The sequence below is a fragment of the Chiloscyllium punctatum genome, chromosome 40 (genome assembly GCF_047496795.1).
Source record: "Chiloscyllium punctatum isolate Juve2018m chromosome 40, sChiPun1.3, whole genome shotgun sequence".
NCBI lineage: Eukaryota > Metazoa > Chordata > Chondrichthyes > Orectolobiformes > Hemiscylliidae > Chiloscyllium > Chiloscyllium punctatum.
Window position 1 is genome coordinate 50,396,521 of NC_092778.1, and position 19,661 is coordinate 50,416,181.

Sequence of the window (19,661 nt, forward strand, 5' to 3'; positions counted from 1 at the left end):
GTAAATCCATTATTCCCAGGCTAAATCTGCCTTCTTTGAATTGCATGAATACTCAACGCATTGACACAGACAAGTGATGCAGTTATGTGCACGACGGGCTATTCAAACGATCCCTCAGGCTTCGAGTGTAGGATGCTGGTCAGAAATGAAGTTGGAGTTACAAATTTCTAATTGTTAATCGTCTGTTTAGAAATAGCGAGGGCTTTGCAATAGAGGCAGACTTTCTGCTGATATTGTGGCTGCAGAAGGAGGAGAAAATACCCTCAAATTCCTGCCCTCACACTCTGCCTCCATCCATGGAAACACTACAAAGGAAGGAGGTGGCTGTCCCAGAAAAGAACAATAACCTACATACTGACAGCACCTTTGACATAATGGAACTTTACCCAAGATACTTCACAGGGAGAAGAACTAGGGAGCAAAATGGCACCAAGACACATAACGAAACAATAGGTCTGGAAACCCTAGTCAAATTGGTAGGTTTTAAGGAGTACTTAAAAGGTGGCAGGATAGGTGGAGAGCCTTACAGTAGGATATTTGGAGCTTATAGTTAATTGAAGTGAAGGAACTCAACAAAGTACAGCTGAGTATTGGAGGAACCCAAAATTATTGAAGGATTGTAGGTCTAAAGAAAGGGGACAAGATTTCTTGGGGATAGGGGGTGATGAAAAGTGAGGTCACACAGGGATTTGAACACAAGAACTTGAATTTTAAATTTGAGACATAAGGATGTAGATAGTGAGAAACTTTTCACCTTAATAGAAGAGTCAATAACTAGGGGCACAGTTTGAAGTTAAGGAGCAAAAGATTTGGAGGGGATTTAAGGAAAAATATATTCACCCAGAGGGTGATAAATATTTGGAACTCCCACCCTAACAGGGTGGTCAAGGCAAGAACCACTGAGACATTTAATAAATATTTAAATGAGCCTTTGAAACTCCATGGTAATTCAAGGTTACTGGCAAAGTGCTGGAAAATGGGGATGGAATTGATAGATGTTTGATGACCAGCACAGACATGATGGGCCAAAGGGCCTTTTTCCATACTGTAAAAACTCTCCAACTCTCTGACACTGGGGCACCAGGAACCAGTGTAGGTCAGCAAATGCAAAGGTAAAGTTAGGGCATGGGCAAGAATTGGAATGAGCTCAAGTAAATGGATGAAGGAAGATGGGAGGTTAGCCAGGAGACAAAACAGAGGTAACCAAAGCATATAAGGAATGTTTTTGTTAATTAGATCTTAGGAAAGGCCTATTTCTGAATGTTCTAAGACTTGGGTCTGTCGTGTTTGTTTTGCCCTATGATAAGAGTAAAATATTTGTCTTGTGAGAACATTATATTGAGCTGTATCTGAGCCAAAGTCAATAGGTGAATAGGCCCATTCTGATTATTGTAGGATACATGCACTGTGACCTTTATACTGAACCCAAAGAATTCTGGGTGCAGCTACAACAGTTTTGTGGATCATGTGAAATTTTAAACTGTTTGACTGAGCAAAACTATAACTTATTTTATTATTAACAGTACATGACAAATACATCAATAAGTGAATCACTTACAACTTCTCCAGGGAAGTCAGATTGTCCAAAAGGTTTTCATCTATCGAGTTAATGCCATTGTATGAAAGATCCCTGGAAGACAACAAAAAGACATTTAAGCTTTAATGACAATCACTGCTTGCTGATTTTTCATTGGCTCTCAGTAATACAAACTTTTGATATTAAAATTCTCATCTTTATTTTCAAATCCTTCCATGACCTCATTTCTTTCCAAGTCTCTAACCTCCTCAAGCCCTATAACCCTTTGAGATATCTGCGGCTCTTTAATTCTGGCCTCTTAAGCATCCCCCTTTTAATTGCTCTACAATTTTAGCCGTGCTTCAGCTGTCAGGAACAGGAAGTAGGGAGTTCTGGCCTCAGATTCCTCTATCTCAACTTCCTCCTTTAAGTCCTACCTTATAAGATATCTCTTTAACCAAGGTTTTGGTCATCTAACTAGTATCTCACATGATCCAGTTTGCTTTATAAAGCCTCTGTGAAGTGCCTTTGGATGTTTTATCACACTTCAGGTGCTACATAAACATAGGTTGGTATAGGAAGATTCAAACGTACTCCATTTATAGTAAAGGAAGATGATTAAGACCAGGAGAAATAGGAACAAGAAAAGGCCATTCATTCAGCCCCTTGAGCCTGCTCCACCATTCACTATGATCATGGCTGAAACTTCATTTCCACAAACAAAACATTGTTGATGAACACTATAGGAGCAATTTTAATCTAACTCAGTGCAATGCTAGTTTCACACGCTACCCCATTTCATGCTGGAGAGGGAAGTTGGACAAGATGTAGTGTTCCACCCAATCCTAGGGGATTCCAGCCAGCATGTTTAGTTAAAATTACTCCCCATGTAATTGTTTAATCTCAGATTTTGGCTCCTTAGGAGCTATACATGTTTATCTGGTGTGTAACAGAGTCGCTGAACGATAAAGTTCCCAATACCAGTTCCTAGGCTCTCCTGAGGAACCTCACTTTAACCAGGGAGGGTTGATAAAGTATGCAGGGTAAAAACAATGACTGCAGATGCTGGAAACCAGATTCTGGATTAGTGGTGCTGGAAGAGCACAGCAGCTCAGGCAGCATCCGAGGAGCAGTAAAATCGACGTTTCAGGCAAAAGCCCTTCATCAGGAATAAAGGCAGAGAGCCTGAGGGGTGGAGAGATAAGCTAGAGGAGGGTGGGGGTGGGAAGAAAGTATCATAGAGTACAATACGTGAGTGGGGGAGGGGATGAAGGTGATAGGTCAAGGAGGAGGGTGGAGTGGATAGGTGGAAAAGAAGATAGGCAGGTAGGACAAGTCATGGGGACAGTGCTGAGCTGGAAGTTTGGAACTAGGGTGAGGTGGGGGGAGGGGAAATGAGGAAACTGTTGAAGTCCACATTGATGCCCTGGGGTTGAAGTGTTCCGAGGCAGAAGATGAGGCATTCTTCCTCCAGACGTCTGGTGGTAAAGGAACAGCGGTGAAGGAGGCCCAGGACCTCCATGTCCTCAGCAGAGTGAAATGTTGGGCCACAGGGCGGTGTGGTTGATTGCTGCTGGTGTCCTGGAGATGTTCCCTAAAGCGCTCTGCTAGGAGGCGTCCAGTCTCCCCAATGTAGAGGAGACCGCATCGGGAGCAACGGATACAATAAATGATATTGGTGGATGTGCAGGTAAAACCTTGATGAATGTGGAAGGCACCTTTAGGGCCTTGGATGGAGGAGGTGTGGGCGCAGGTTTTGCAATTCCTGCGGTGGCAGGGGAAGGTGCCAGGATGGGATGGTGGGTCGTAGGGGCGCATGGACCTGACCAGGTAGTCACAGAGGGAAGGGTCTTTGCGGAAGGCGGAAAGAGGTGGGGAGGGAAATATATCCCTGGTGATGGGGAAACCAAATCATCCGCCAAACTTCACATAAACCAAATCATCCGCCAACCTTTGCATAAACCAAATCATCCACTCACCCTACCAACCTTTGCATAAACCAAATCACCCGCTGACATTTCCACCACCTCCAAACAGACCCCACTACCAGGGATATATTTCCTTCCCCACCCTTTTCCACCTTCCACAAAGACCGTTTCCTCCTTGACTACCTGGTCAGGTCCACGCACCCTACAACCCACCCTCCCATCCTGGCACCTTCCCCTGCCACCACAGGAATTGCAAAACCTGTGCCCACACCTCCTCCCTCACCTCCATCCAAAGCCCTAAAGGAGCCTTCCACATCCATCAAAGTTTTACCTGCACATCCACCAATATCATTTATTGTATCCGTTGCTCCCGATGCGGTCTCCTCTACATTGGGGAGACTGGACGCCTCCTAGCAGAGCGCTTTAGGGAACATCTCCGGGACACCTGCACCAATCAACCATACCGCCCTGTGGCCCAACATTTCAACTCCCCCTCCCACTCTGCCGAGGACATGGAGGTCCTGGGCCTCCTTCACCGCCGCTCCCTCACTACCAGACACCTGGAGGAAGAACGCCTCATCTTCCACCTCGGAACACTTCAACCCCAGGGCATCAATGTGGACTTCAACAGTTTCCTCATTTCCCCTTCCCCCCACCTCACCCTAGTTCCAAACTTCCAGCTCAGCATTGTCCCCGTGACTTGTCCTACCTGCCTATCTTCTTTTCCACCTATCCACTCCACCCTCCTCCTTGACCTATCACCTTCATCCCCTCCCCCACTCACCTATTGTACTCTATGTTACTTTCTCCCCAGCCCCACCCTCCTCTAGCTTATGTCTCCACCCTTCAGGCTCTCTACCTTTAAATCCTGATGACGGGCTTTTGCCCGAAACGCTGATAAAGTATGCGGCTGACCTTGACATACTTGATCAAGGATGGCTGGAAATCAGCCAGTGTTCCTGGGACTGGGTGGTTATCTCAAGCCCTCCCCAATGTGAAACATCAATATGTAAGTGTCAGTAAAGTTGGAAAGACTTCCATTACTATAACACCTTTACAACTTCAGGATTTCCCAAAGTTGCCAAGTGAGCTTTTTTAAAAAAAACATTCACTTGATGTGAGTGTTGTTGGCAAAACCAAGATTTATTTCCCACTCCTCGATGGCTTTGAAATGGTTGTGGTGAGCTGCCTTCTTGACAACTGAGTAACTTTGCTGGCTTTTCGTCGTCAACAATGTTGCTAAGTCATTGTAGACTAGGTCAGGTAAGGACAACAAATACTCTTCTCTAATGGAATGAGCCAGGTAGCTTTTTGTTTGAAAAGGTTACGAGGTCAACATTAATGAAATGGCTTTTGAATTCCAGATTTATTCAATTTAAATACCTCAGCAGCTGTGGTGGGATTTGAACTCATATCTCCAAATCATTACTCCAGGCCTCTGGATTACTAGTCCCGTAATGTAAACATCATGCTGGTGTTACATCTTCATCATGGAATCACTGCTGTAATTCAGGAAACGTGGCACTGAACAGTGGGATCCCACACACAGCAGTTAGTCACCAAATAACCTTTGCTTTGCTCAGCATTCATGCCAGGAGACTGATTTGCTGTGTGCAAATATGCTGCCATGTTTTCTACATTATTACAGCAGAGGTTAATAGCCTGTGATTGGAATTACTGTCAGCTCACTGGTCAGCCAGTGCTACTGTAGGGAACATTAAGCAATTGATTTTAGTGCACAAACAATTGTATATATCAGAAAGGCAAAATCAGAAGGTAGCCTCCTACAGAGACAAGGTTTGAATCTGAACCTTAGCTGCCAATCTCAATTATAATACCTAAACTGACAAGATTCTGCAGGTTCTCAGGCTGATTATTGTATGACCTCGGGTGGATTTAAAATAGCTATGAAGGAGTCTACATTATTCTTGACTTTGAGCAATGACCCCACCTTTACCTCAAACTCAGACCGAGATGACAATCAGCCCGTGAAGTAGCATCTATCGGAAATGCTGTATGGCAACAGGCATTCCTGCAGTTGCGTTTGACCCTGCAGTGTTGGGCTGAGGCCTTTCGATGTTCCTTAATTGGCCATTTAAGCGTCTCAGTTGACACGGGATAGGAAGATCAACCCGGAGCCCTTCCACCCAAAACCTAATTCTGGTGGAGATGGGAAGGCAGCAGGCATTGGGTGCACCCCCACACCATGCCCAAATAAATGCTCTTCCCACCTCCAAGCTCTCCACGTTCAGAAAGAGAGCTGTTTTGGTGAGATTAGATTCCCTACGGTTTGGAAACAGGCCCTTCAGCCCAACAAGTCCACACCAACCCTCCGAAGAGTAACCCACCCACTCCCATTTCCCTCTGACTAATGCACCCAACACTATGGACAATTTAGCATGGCCAATTCACCTGACCTGCACATCTTTGAGAGGAACCCAGAGGAAGCCCATACAGACGTGGGGAGAATGTGCAAATTCCACACAGTCAGTTGCCCAAGGCTGGAATCGAAATTGGGACCCTGGTGCTGTGAGGCAGCAGTGCTAACCACTGAGCCACTGTGCCGCTATAGTGCAGTTATAGTGTCGCTATGTTTGAGCCAGCAGGCATGGATTCAAGTCTAAGCTGCTCCAAAAGTGTGTTATTATATCACTGAACACGTTGATTAGAAAATATTCCCCACCTCTTGTGAGGGCTGTTGTGGCATAGTGGTAGTGTCTCTACCTTTGGGGCAAGAAGCCTGGGTTCAAGTCCTGCTACAAAATTACATAATAACATCTCTGAATAGATCAATTAGAAAATATCTCCACCTTCAGGGGAAGAAGATTCTGACTCAAGTCTCTGGGAGGTAGGAAAAGGTTAAATGAAATTTGCTACAGCAGGTTTGAAATGTTCCTTGTGTTTGGTGTAACAAGAGTAGGGCTGATTTCCTACTTTGTGGTAAATCTGACATCTCTGTAGCCACAAACTGCATGTGACTATAAGAGATTAATTGAGTAATACAAATTGACTAAATGCTAATGTTCCTTCACCCATTGACCAGCAACATAGCTCAAAGCCATAGAAATTGGCACAAAGAAGAGAAATTTTACACAAGTCTGTTCTATTCAGTAGATGATGAATTGCTGATTTCATGGCCATACTACACCCAACACTCCTTCCTGCGAAACCACCTCAACAAGTTTGGTGGCACTGGTGGGAGTTCTCAACTTTTGCTCTTGCTGCCCAGCTTAAACATAAGACACTAAAAGAAAATAACCATCAGGAAGGGAAACAGTTTTTAATTGCATGGATAACAGATGCACTAAGCCTCGTGTGAGCAGCAAGTTTGTGGTTTAACAGTCAGTGCCCTCTTCTCCAAATCCTTCAACTATAGACGAGTGTGCAAAATCTGGGCAGGTATTTCCAGTACAGTACTGAGAGAATGCTGCACTGGCAGCTCTCTTGTTTTTTTTGGATGTGGCATTACATCTGTGCTGTTAGATAGATGGAAAGTGTTTTTTTTCAAAAAGAACAGGGCAGTTTCCTCTGGCGTCTTGCTCAGGATTTAATCTTAAAAATCAACATTAACTTAAATCAGGATTATCTGGTTTTTTAATCTTATGAGTATTTGTAGGACCTTGCTGTGTGCAAATATGCTGCCATGTTTTCTACATTATTACAGCGGAGGTCAATAGCCTGTAATTGGAATTACAGTCAGCTCACTGGTCAGCCAGTACAACTGTAGGAAACATTAAGCAATTGATTTTAGTGCACAAACAATTGTATATATCAGAAAGGCAAAATCAGAAGGCAGCCTCCTACAGAGACAAGGTTTGAATCTGAACCTTAGCTGCCAATCTCAATTATAATACCTAACCTGATAAGATTCACAGGTTCTCAGGCTGATTATTGTATGACCTCGGGTGGATTTAAGATAGTTGTGAAGGAGTCTACATTATTCTAAGCAAGTTGATGTCTGCTGTGGACTGTTGGGATACTGACTGTACTGCACACCTTCAGATCCATGGCAAACATTCTCCTGGCTATAAGAAGCCTATACACACATGCAAAGGCTGTGGAGGAAGCTGCAGAAAGAAGCCACCCCTTGTTTGTTCAAACTCAATTGACCATCACCATTGCATTCAATTTACAAATCTTAGGCACACTGGTCAACCACTTTGTTCCTACAAAGGGATGCATCCATATGTGTATATTGCTTTTTAATCTGTTCCTCTCCAAAATTTAGATTATTTCAAAGAATTAAAATGGCAAGCACAAAATCCATGCTAAAATTAAAGACTGGCCACAGTTAGATACAGATTATCCAGTCTTAAATCTTATGCTCAATCTAGCTAACTGTTGGTCTATTATCTTTTGCAGTAAAACTCACATCCAACTGTTAACAATCGAACTGCTGTATACAGTTCTGAAGAACAGTCATACTGGACTTGAAGCATTAGCTGTTTCTCTTTCCACTGAAGCAGCCAGACCTGCTGAGTTTCTTCAGCAGTCTCTGTATTTATTTCAGATTTCCAGTATCCACAGTTTTTTTGTTTTTATTATTATGCTGCATATATAACTCTACACTTGTAATGTCTGAATGATTATGTTCCTCACTCTTTATTGCATACATTAAATGCCCAAATCGAGGTAAAGTATAGCACACGATTCATATGGTTGCCATATTTGAATATATTGGCAAACAATCAAACATAATGTATCCATAACATATGTTTTATGCACCTGGGTTAATAATTGCTTGTGTATAGCATCATAAGGGAACCTTACTTTGTTCCTCGATTGGCAAACATCTTTTTGGAAATGAATGGGTTAAAAAACTTTTATTTCAGAAGCTACTGCTGATATTAAGTCTGAAGACACTGTACAATCAAATTCAACCAAGTCTGAAATAGAAAAATTATCCAATTCACTGATCTGCAGTTTTGGCGTTGTCCTGAAATATTTTTTTCATAACGTTAGGAGGGGTACAGAGAGAGGGACAGGAAAAGCCAGGCCTGAATCAAACAAAGTCTGCTTAACAAAGAAGCTGAATTCAAATCAGCTTCAATTCCAGGCCAGGATTTGTATCAGTCCCTTAAAAGGCCAAGAAAAAGGTTATGCAGGACCAAATGTGTGTTTAACTGACTTCCACTCCAGATGATTAATCTCAATTCCAGTGATAGCTCAGCCAGTTTATTGAGGCAGAAGCTGAGAAAAATGTAATACAAAGTAAATATCGCAATATTGTTCCACATAAAAGTAATTTATTTTAAAGGGATATGTGTTCCCATGACAGCCAATAGGGTGCCACCATTTATTATTTTAAAGGTAAACCTGTGTCTCCTGACATCCCCAAAAGGTTCACATTGCGTATTCAGAAGGTTCTGCACATGCCCATGTAGTGAGGTGTTCTACCAGTAAAAAACATTGCAGCATCCAAATAGGCGCAATAAATATGAATGAACCGGATGGAATGATATCATAAGCAGCACTGACAAGGCTACTGCATATGAATGCTTTGCACATGACTGCAGAGAGCATTTTGAGGGTATCAGCACTGAGCAACACTGGCACCCATTTTTTGCACAGCAGGATCCCACAAGTAACAACAAAGATGGACGATTAGTTTTCTCAATGAATTTCCCTGCTATTGGAGAACGCAAATAGATCTTTTGTCTAATATCTCAACCAGTATGATGGCACATTGAACGACGCAGATGGGAAATGCTCAAAGTTATTTTTAATTTTGATTAATACCTGGGTTTATTGAAGATTTACTGCACAGTTTTCTGTCAAAAAGTAAATTAGTGCTAAAAATCCTAATATATTTGTTTTATGGGAACAAATCCCTAATTTTACAAGTTTATTGGTTTTGATATTGTGTGTTCGGTTCCTGGACCCCTGTGTTCTTGTTGTCACTATGCAGATGATGGGTCTGGGTTGACAAGGGCCCTCTGTTTCACTTGCCCACCACTACCTCTACCCAGGTACACTTTAATGAAACCTACTGTTGTACTCCCCAGTGCCCAGTCCAATATTTATCTCCAGCCAAAATCACAAAAACAGCTGCAGTAGTATGTCACAAAGATATTTGCACATTTCATTATTTTACCCTCTCTTATGGGGAGGTGAAAACAAAGCTTTGAAGGAGAGTCTTATTGGACTCGAAATGTTAACTCTTGTTTCTCTCGTCATAGATGTTGCCAGACCTGCTGAGATTCTCCAGCACTTTGTTTTTATTTCAGTTGTCCAGCATCTACAGTATTTTATTTTTACTCATAGAGTCATACAGCATGGAAACACACCCTTCGGATCAACCAGTCCACGCCAAACACAATCCCAAACTAAACTAATCCCACCTGCCTGCTCCTGGTCCATATCCCTCCAAACCCTTCCTATTTATGTTCTTATCTCTGTGTCTTTTCAATGTTTTAACTGTGTCTGCATCCACCACTTCCTCAGGAAGTTCATTCCACATGAGGATCATCCTGTCTGTAAATAATTTGCCCCTCAGATCCTTTTAAAGTCTCTCCGTCACTTTAAAAATATGCCCCCTAACCTAACCTTGAAAACTGCCATCCTAGGAGAAAAGACACCCAGCATTAACCCTATCTATACCCCTTGTGATCTTATGAACTTCTACAAGGGTACCTCTCAACCACCTATGCTCCAATGGAAAATGTCTCAGCCTAACAAACCTTCCATACCCAGCAACATCTTAGTAAATCTCTTCTGAATGCTCTCTAGCTTAATCGTATCCTTCCTATAACTGCATACACTACTCCAGAAGAGGCCTCATCAATGACCTGTACAACCTCAACATGACTTCCCAACTCCTGGACTAAAAGGACTTTTTCTGTTGTAGAAATAAAGTCAGTTCAATAATAGCTACCTACATGGAACTCAGATATTAGTGCAGTTCAGCTGATTTACTAATTTACTGTGTTTACTATGAGTTAGCTGCACCATCCTCTATAGTATAATAGCGACTACACTTTAAAAATTAATTGGCTTGAAAGAACTGTGGGGTATCCTGATGTGGAGGACAGTGCAATCTTCCTTGGCATCCAGTGATACACAAGCATTCTATATAACTGGCAGTTTTGCTAAAATACTTTATTCAATAAACAATAAAAGGATAAAAATAAGTACCAACATTTTGTTGGCAATAAATATGGAAAGGCTTTTATTTCTTTCAGAATTGGAATATTGCCCTATTTCATCATGGGGTGGAATTTAATGCGTTTTCCTGAGGTGAGTATGGACATAGGAGGGCATTAAATTGAGCGTACAGGGAACAAAAAGCAAACCCCATTCCCAAGAGTGAGATCCCTCATTGTCAGGCATTCCATGCCTGATTAAGGGACCAAGTGTTGGGTTCAGAAGGAAAGATTTGTAAAAATGTGTGAATGATGCGCACAGGTCTGAACCTGTTTTGTATACCTCTGAATAATGCTCCAGCATGTTTGTTTCTGAATATTACTGGTTTTTCACCTGTTTTTTGGTAGTGTCGCCACTGCTGACAGCCAGGTCCCACTCACCTGCTGCTCAAAAAGCCTGAAAATGCCTCCCTATGACCCTTCCCATTCTGCCCTTACTCACCTGTGGCTTGGCACAGATGATCATGAGACTCTGTGGGGTTCATTGCTACCAGCCCCCTAGTGACACTGACAGACGTGAGAAGCTGCAAATTGACTTTTGCCACTGTGGTCATTGATCTGGGAAGAACTCACCATTGGTCATTTCAATTGGCATTAGACCTCTATTCCCTGGATTAAATTCCACTCATATTCTCATGTTACATGAGTTCTGACAATATTGAAAAGAAACTGATAGCAAGTCATGTGTCAATGGCTTGCCCCTGCAGCACCATATTTGGACAATAATTGACAATTTATGTTCGCAGCAAGCTCAGCACAATGTTAACTACACAACTCCACTTTCCAGCAAGAGTTCCTGAAGAGTTGGTTTAAGTGGAACTTCTGATCATTTCCCTTTCACTTTTCTCTTTGTCTCAATTAATATTAACTTGGATCATTTCCTGTGTGGGACAACTGAACCATTTATAACCATCTTTGGAACTATAACTATTATTTGGACTGTGTTTGGTGCAACATTAGACTTTGGCTCTCCTAATCCCAGCGTCTTGCCTGTTCTTGACTTACATCTCTCCACCATCAGTAACAGTGCCTTCAGCTACCTAGGTTCTGGAATTCCCTCTCTAAGTTTTCACTCTTCTCTTCTGAGACACTTCTTAAAGACTACCTCTTTGGCCAAAATTTTGGGAACTAACCCAATATTTATTGAGGAGTTTTTTTTTTGCCTGAGAGGTGTACGAGATAATTATTTTATGTATGCTAGATAAATGCAAGTTGTTTCTGTAAACTTGGAGGATTAGCTGAACAGATCTGAGCCAGTTTAAAAGTGTCCAATCTGAACAGCTGGCACCATTCCCAACATTTTGTGACTGGGTATCAGACTTTGCAAATGTTGACTTGAAAGAGGATCAATTGTGTTGTGTGTTTGTTTTAGCGCAGTACTGGAACAGATGCCTTTTGTATCTCCTTCCAGCTTGTCATGTTGCCTGGTTGCAAATGTCCTGGCTCCTGCTTAATCAATCTTATTGTATTTTTTGATTTAGACGGGTTTCTTTTGAGTGAGGTTACAGTTTGCAGATGAACAGTGGGTGATTATTGATAAGTTTGTATCGGGAGAAATGCTCTTCAGAGGTTTGATTTGGACTCAATGGACTAGTTGGCCTCTTTCTGCACTACCATATTCTGTTCTATAATCTAATAAACGCCAAGGCCAGGAAGGTTACGTTAGCTCTGACTCTGTGGCCAGCACTGTCTCTATCAAAGACCTGCGGGCTCAAGTCCTTTGTCACCTTCTCCAGGATAATACACACAGATTGTTTGCAGGAGGAGATATTCAACTGGTGTCCTCCAGGATGGATGTAAAAAATCAGCCACCATCTTAGTGAATAGTGCAGCAAACTCGCAGGGTGGAATGGCCTACTTCTGCTCCTGGTTCACATGTTCATATCCCACAGCCCTATTTTAAAGAAGAGAAAGGCTCATATTTGTCCCTCAACCAACATTTCTAAAATACACTCTCTGATCACTGTGGGAGCTCCCTGTGTGTGAATTGGCTGTTGCAACAGTCATTACATTTCAGCGACTGCAATGCTACAAGGTGGCAGCTCCCCTGCACTTAAGTAATAGTAATTTATTGTTACACGTATTGATGAAAATACTGTAAAATATGGATAAGTTGCCCTAAGCTTCCACCATTTTATTTACATAAACTATAAAAAGAAATAAATTATACAAAGCTAGGACAGGAAATTCAAGTCATTTTTCAAGTTAGAGGGGATGAGTAATGAATGCTGGCCAGGCTGGCAATGCCCACATCCCATAATGAATAAATGGCTTTGGGATGTCCTCAGCTTGTGAAAGTTGCTGGACAAATGCAAGTCTTTTTACATTGTTGGTGCCATTCCCATTGAGGATCTGATGCAAAATGGAGAAATGAAACAATGCATGATTAAAAATTAATGGGGCTTTAGGAAAGAGAGGGGATGTGTACCATTCTTTCCGTCAGATCGTCAGACACAAGTCATGCAACCGTGAGTTTGTGGTTCGGTCCTAATGTAAATCATTTTGACCCATTTGCATGCCTGGTGTAAAAACAGAGGACTCAATAAGCATTTTCTCCAATTCCCATCAACAGTGGAAACAAACTCATGACCCTTCTACAACCCACCTTTTCCTCCTTTCTGTATCATGGAATTTGAATGCCATTCAGTGTTGACATAGCTAATTCATACTTGAAATAAAGTAGCTGAAAAGCAGTTTCTTGGTTCCAGCTGTGCTGTGTTACCACATCTGGTACAAAGCTTACAAACTGGCCTCCATCAGCAAACACCTGCAACAATATCTCTAGACCACGAATTGCCCCCGGAGGGGGCATTGCACAGAGTCTGTACTGTTGAATTCCCGACGCCTTTTATGTTCTGGCTGACTGCTGGACTTTTATGAATATTAATGTCTGCCTCATGCTCAAGATGTAAATTATATACTTTTTCTTATTGAAAGTGGAAGCCAATAGGTGAGGTCTTGACAGTGAAGCCACAGAAAGTATGAAGCAGAGTGTCTGCCAAAAATTAGGTCATTTTTTAAAAATCAATTTCCATGGGCTTCATCCAAAGTTTTTGAAAGTGGAAGGGAAACAAGGGCAAATTGCCAAGAATTAAACCTTCCCTGTATTATATATACACCATGTCATTTAGGAATACAGCCAGAGGGTCAATTACTGCATGTAAAAAAGTTCATCCTACCTTCTTTTTCCAATTGTCTCTACAGCATTTCATTTTTATTAAGCCTCTGCTTTCATCACTTATTACATTTCTACTGTGCTCCAAAATGGCTGTTAAAAGCTGTACAATTATCCATTGGTGTCAGCCATGCATGGCTCAGTGGGTTGCACTTTCACCTCACTGTCAGAAGGCGCTGCTTCAGACACCTGAGCACAAAAACCAGGCTCACCCGCTCATTACAGAATTGAGGGAGAGCTGCAAGACTGGACATGTTGTTACTTGCGTGAGATGTTAAATGAGCTTCCATCTCAGGTAGATGTTAAAAATCTCCTAAGAGACAGAATAGGGAAGTACTTCCTGGTGACCTGGCCTACATTTATCCCTCAACTAACGCCACTGAAAAAAAACTTACATAGTCCTTTTCACATTGCAGTTCAGAAAACTGTACTGGACGTGGACTGCCTATATGTTATATATATTACATTACAACTTCAAACTATCCGGGTGGTTGCAAAAGGCCTTGGGATTTCCTGTGCTATAAAAATGCAAGTCCTTCTATCTAATTCTTCCAAAGCTTGCTTCAGTTTCTTTTCTTGACAGCTTTATTTTCAGCTTAAACTCTGGCATTCCTCTCTTCAACCTCACCATCTATCCCCATTTCAATCAGACTCTCTGATTCGGGTCCTGGGGACACACTACCATGTCAAAAGTACAATATGAATGCAGGCTGTGACAATTGTGAAGAACCTTTCATGGTTGCATTCTCCTTCATTGGCACAGTGTGTAATAACAGGTAAGATCCATCTCTAAAAATGAATCCAACTCTAAATAGAGGGATCCTTCTCCCAACTCAACCTTATCTCAAACAATTGATCCTTTCTTTCAACTCTGAACACAGATGGTTAACCTTGATTTCAGTGCCACATACATATGGCTTGCAGATGTCATGGGAGGTTAGAGAAAGATGGATGTGTGCCTGCTGATGGACTTTAATAGCAAATGCATCAGTTTACCAAGGCTGCACTGCTGGGCTGTTTTCCGTTGTTGTGGCAATAAATCTCTAGGTGGTAACTTTGTGCAATCAGCTGGATAATGAAAACAGTGGGGAGATGGTCCAATACTCCATGAACATTCAGTCCTGAGTTTCTGTGCTCAATTCAATTATGTTCTTAACCACCCAGAAACTGGACTTTGACTGTTATCACAAAGCTTAGCCGCATCTTTCATGGACCATGGCACACTGCAATAGTGGATGAAATGGTGTTTATCCGCCATTATTACTCAGTGGTGTGCAGGATTCCTCTTAAAACTACAGCAATAAAAGATTAGGGATTAAATATAATTAGACATTTTAGGATTGAAACAATGCAAAGGTTCAGTGTAAACAGCACAAAACAAATCCATTCATAGAACATTAAATGGATTACAATTTGGAAGATATGAAAGGTATGAAAATATTTGCCGGCTCTACAAACAAACATTCTAAAAATGTATTTAATTTCAAATCAGAAGGAAGTGGTAATGTGGTAGTATTGTCACTGGACAACTACTCCAGAGGTTAACAATGCTCCAGGGAATATGTGGTCAAATTCCAACATGGCAGGATAAAACAAAAAAAATTCCTGAATTGTTTAAAAAATCCAGTTTAAAGATGACCATGAAAGCATTGTCAATTGTGTAAAAAGTGCATCTGGTTTGCTAATGTCTTTTTGGGAAGGAAATCTGCCATCCTCACTTGACCTGACCTATGTGTGACCCCAGACCCACAGCAAAATGGTTAGCTCTGAAATGTCCTAGCAAGCCACTCAACTGTATTTAACCACAGCTAAGTCTGACATAGCAATTAAATTAGGCAGATCAACTAGCATTAACCAAAGCAATGGAAACGACAACACCGCGCCCAGCTCTGTGGACACTGCAAAGTCTTCCTTATTTACATATGGGCATTTGTGCCGAAATTTAGAGAGTCCTCTTTAGTCAAGCAACAGCCTGACATAACCAAATCTCACAATGTCCTAAACAATACCATCACCCTCCCTCGGTATGTCTTGTTCCACTGACAGGACAGATTCGCAAGAGATAGCAGAACATGGTGTACAGTCCGGGGGAGTTTCCCCATGTGTGCTTAACATTGACTCCATACGGTCTCATGGCATCAAATCAAATATGGACAAGGAAACTTCCTGCTGATTAGCTCCCCGCTCAAACATGCCCTTCCCCCAACCCACCTCAAGCTGATGAATGAGCTCTCCTCTATGTTGAAAACCACTTGGAGGAAGCATTGAGGATGCCAAATGGACGAAATATACAATACCCATCACCAAGACTGGCTTGTCTGCACCACCAAACCAGTTGGGTCCTAAAGGAAACAGCAGCCTTTTGGATCTGTGACAGATGATGATGGAACCAGCAAGAGGAAAATACCTACTTTGCCTCGTCCTCAACAATCTATCTTTATTTCCAGGTGCACCTCTCCATGACAGTATCAGCAGAAGGAACCACCACATAGTCCTTGTAGTGAGGAAGTCCCACCTTAACACTGAGGATACCCTCTATCATGATGTGTCAGTCTACCACTATGAAGAATGGGATAGATTCGAAACAGAGTTGCAACCCAAGATTGAAAAATGGGAGAAGCATAATCCCCAACATGGAATAATTAATCTGAATGATCCGTTGTTTCAATATTGTGAATTTTACATAATCCTTATGATTCTCTGAGTCATATGGACAAGTTCTAATCTTATTTAATACATACCAAAACAAATGCCAAATGCTGTTATGTAGTTAGCACCATAGAACATAGAACATAGAAAAATACAGCGCAGTACAGGCCCTTCGGCCCTCGATGTTACGCCGACCGAAGCCTACCTAACCTACACTAGCCCAATAACCTCCATATGCTTGTCCAATGCCCGCTTAAATACCCATAAAGAGGGAGAGTCCACCACTGCCAATGGCAGGGCATTCCATGAACTCACAACCCGCTGAGTAAAAAATCTACCCCTAACATCTGTCCTATACCTACCACCCCTTAATTTAAAGCTGTGTCCCCTAGTAACAGCTGATTCCATATGCGGAAAAAGGTTCTGTCAACCCTATCTAAACCCCTAATCATCTTGTACACCTCTATCAAATCTCCCCTAAACCTTCTTTTCTCCAATGAGAAAAGTCCCAAGTGCCTCAGCCTTTCCTCATACGATCTTCCTACCATGCCAGGCAACATCCTGGTAAACCTCCTCTGCACTTGTTCCAATGCCTCCACATCCTTCCTATAGTATGGCGACCAAAACTGCACACAATACTCCAGATGAGGCCGCACCAGAGTCTTATACAACTGCAACATGACCTCAGGACTCCGGAACTCAATTCCTCTACCAATAAAGCCCAGTACACCATATGCCTTCTTCACAGCACTATTTACCTGGGTGGCAACTTTCAAAGATCTGTGTACATGGACACCAAGATCCCTCTGCTCATCCACACTACCAAGTAGTCTACCATTAGCCCAGTAATCCATCTTCTTGTTACTCCTACCAAAGTGAATGACTTCACACTTAGCTACATTGAATTCCATTTGCCACCTTACTGCCCAGCTCTGCAACTTATCTATATCCCGCTGTAACCTGCCACATCCTTCTTCGCTGTCCACAACTCCACTGACTTTCGTATCATCCGCAAACTTGCTCACCCAGCCTTCAAGCCCCTCCTCCAGGTCATTTATAAAAATGACAAACAGCAATGGTCCCAAAACAGATCCTTGTGGAACACCGCTAGTAACTGCGCTCCAAGATGAACCTATACCATCAACTACTACCCTCTGTCTCCTTACAGCCAGCCAATTCCTAATCCAAACCTCTAATGCACCCTCAATGCCATACTTCCGTAGTTTTTGCAGTAGCCTACCATGGGGTACCTTATCGAACGCCTTGCTAAAATCCATATACACCACATCTACTGCTTTACCCTCGTCCACTTCCTTGGTCGCCTTCTCAAAGAATTCAATAAGGTTTGTGAGGCACGACCTGCCCTTCACAAAACCATTCTGACTATCCTTGATCACATTATTCCTATCCAGATGTTCATAAATCCTATCCCTTTCAATTCTCTCTAAGACTTTGCCCACAACAGAAGTGAGACTCATTGGCCTATAGTTACTCGGGCTATCCCTGCTCCCCTTCTTGAACAAGGGGACCACATTCGCTATCACCAAACAGGCAAGAACCATCATCATTATAGAATTACTGTAAGTTGTAGTGTCATTATCTTTACTAGAAAATCCAGTTTGGTATCTTTTCACCGTTCTTTAAATCAGATTGCACACCATATAGAATTATGTTTCTAACATTTGTACACTTCAGATTTCATATAATTCCTCCTGTTGTTCATTTCCATCATATCCAACCTTATACATCTTCCCTTCCATTCCAGCAATGTTTGTGATATCATGGTGTTAACAAGATGACACTTGCTGCATTACCGAATCATAGTTTTGTAAAGGGGTACAACACAAAAGTTCACCATCAGCTTGCAATTGCAAAGAACAATCCTGTTATTTCCAAATCTCCACTCTTTCCCAATATTTCTAAAACTTTACCAGTACCAAATGCATATCCAATTTGCTTTTGAAGGCTAGTATAAAGTCAGTTTCAACTGTCTAATTTAGTGCACTCCAAATCCTAAATATTGTAAATAAAGATCTATTTTCTCATGTCACCTCTTTTCCTTATTGCAATGCACCTTAAATCTATGCATAATGATTATCAACCCTTCAGTTATTAGAAATAATTACTCTATCTAAATGCTTCATGATTATAAATGCCTCTATTAAATCTCCCCTTAACCTCCTCTGCTGTAGGGAAAACAACTCAAACTTCTCCAGCCAATCCACACAACTGTAATTCTTTATGTCTCGAACTGTTCTAGGAAATCTCTTCTGTACCCTGTCCAAAACCTTTATAAAATGTTGTGCCTAGCACAGGACAGAATGCAACCATCAATGCATCTGAAGTCCTAACTTCTAAATACCACTCTCCTTCTCTGGATTAGGTTTCAAATTAGTGGCCGTACCAAAATAAGTTGGAGCCAAGGCTGCTGGAATGGATTATGCTTCTGCCCAGGATCTTTACTCACTGTCAAACCCAATTATTCTTTTGACCTTGCTGTAACATTGAGTTGCTGACCTCTCTCTTAAGATTTTCCTAGATCTGCAATTGGAATTGAAGTTTGGCAGAATTTCCATTAGGAAACTCTGATCTCTGCATTACCCATGAGGCAACGCCAACGGTTTCATTGGACCTTTACTACTCCTGGATCAGGATTCATTTTGACATTTCCAGCAAGGAACCAGTTTGGTTCCAGTATTGCTGACATTACTTATCTTGAACTATCTGAAGTTCATTCACTTACAATATTAAGAGGAATAATGCAATCCTTATGGTGAATGGCACACAATGGAAGTAGAAAATCATAACAGTGCTGTTCTGGTCGAAGTGGGAGATCTTCGTAGCAGGGCATGATACTGATGTTGATACAAAGTGTCTAATCATTGCAAAGGTTATGTATTAAAAGTGGCAATTCCACCCTCGGGCAACATTCTGTGTGGAGTTCACACATTCTCTCTGAGCCTGTGTGGGTTCCCTCCATGTGCTCTGGTTTCCTCCCATAGTCAAAAGATGTGTAGGTTAGGTGGACTGGCCATGAGAAACACAGGGTTACAGGGGTAGGGTTGGGGTGGGAGTCTGGGTGGGACACTCTTTGGAGAGTCAGTGTGGACTTGTTGAGCCAAATGACCTGTATCCACATTATAGGGTTTCTACAAAAGAGACCAGAGTTCTTTAGGGTAGATATTTTGGCAGTTATGTACTTGTCCTTCATCTGATTTTGAGCATTGTTGGACTAAATACAGATATCAAAT

General features: G+C 42.0%; 1 protein-coding gene across 1 annotated transcript in view; it reads right to left on the reverse strand.

Moving 5' to 3' along the window:
- Positions 1-19,661, reverse strand: part of pkd1a (polycystic kidney disease 1a) — a 205,423-nt gene that overhangs the window by 134,717 nt on the left and 51,045 nt on the right. The window contains exon 2 of the mRNA XM_072559862.1: positions 1,559-1,630. Coding sequence (XP_072415963.1) covers positions 1,559-1,630 — 72 coding nt within the window. The remainder of the gene's footprint in view (positions 1-1,558; positions 1,631-19,661) is intronic.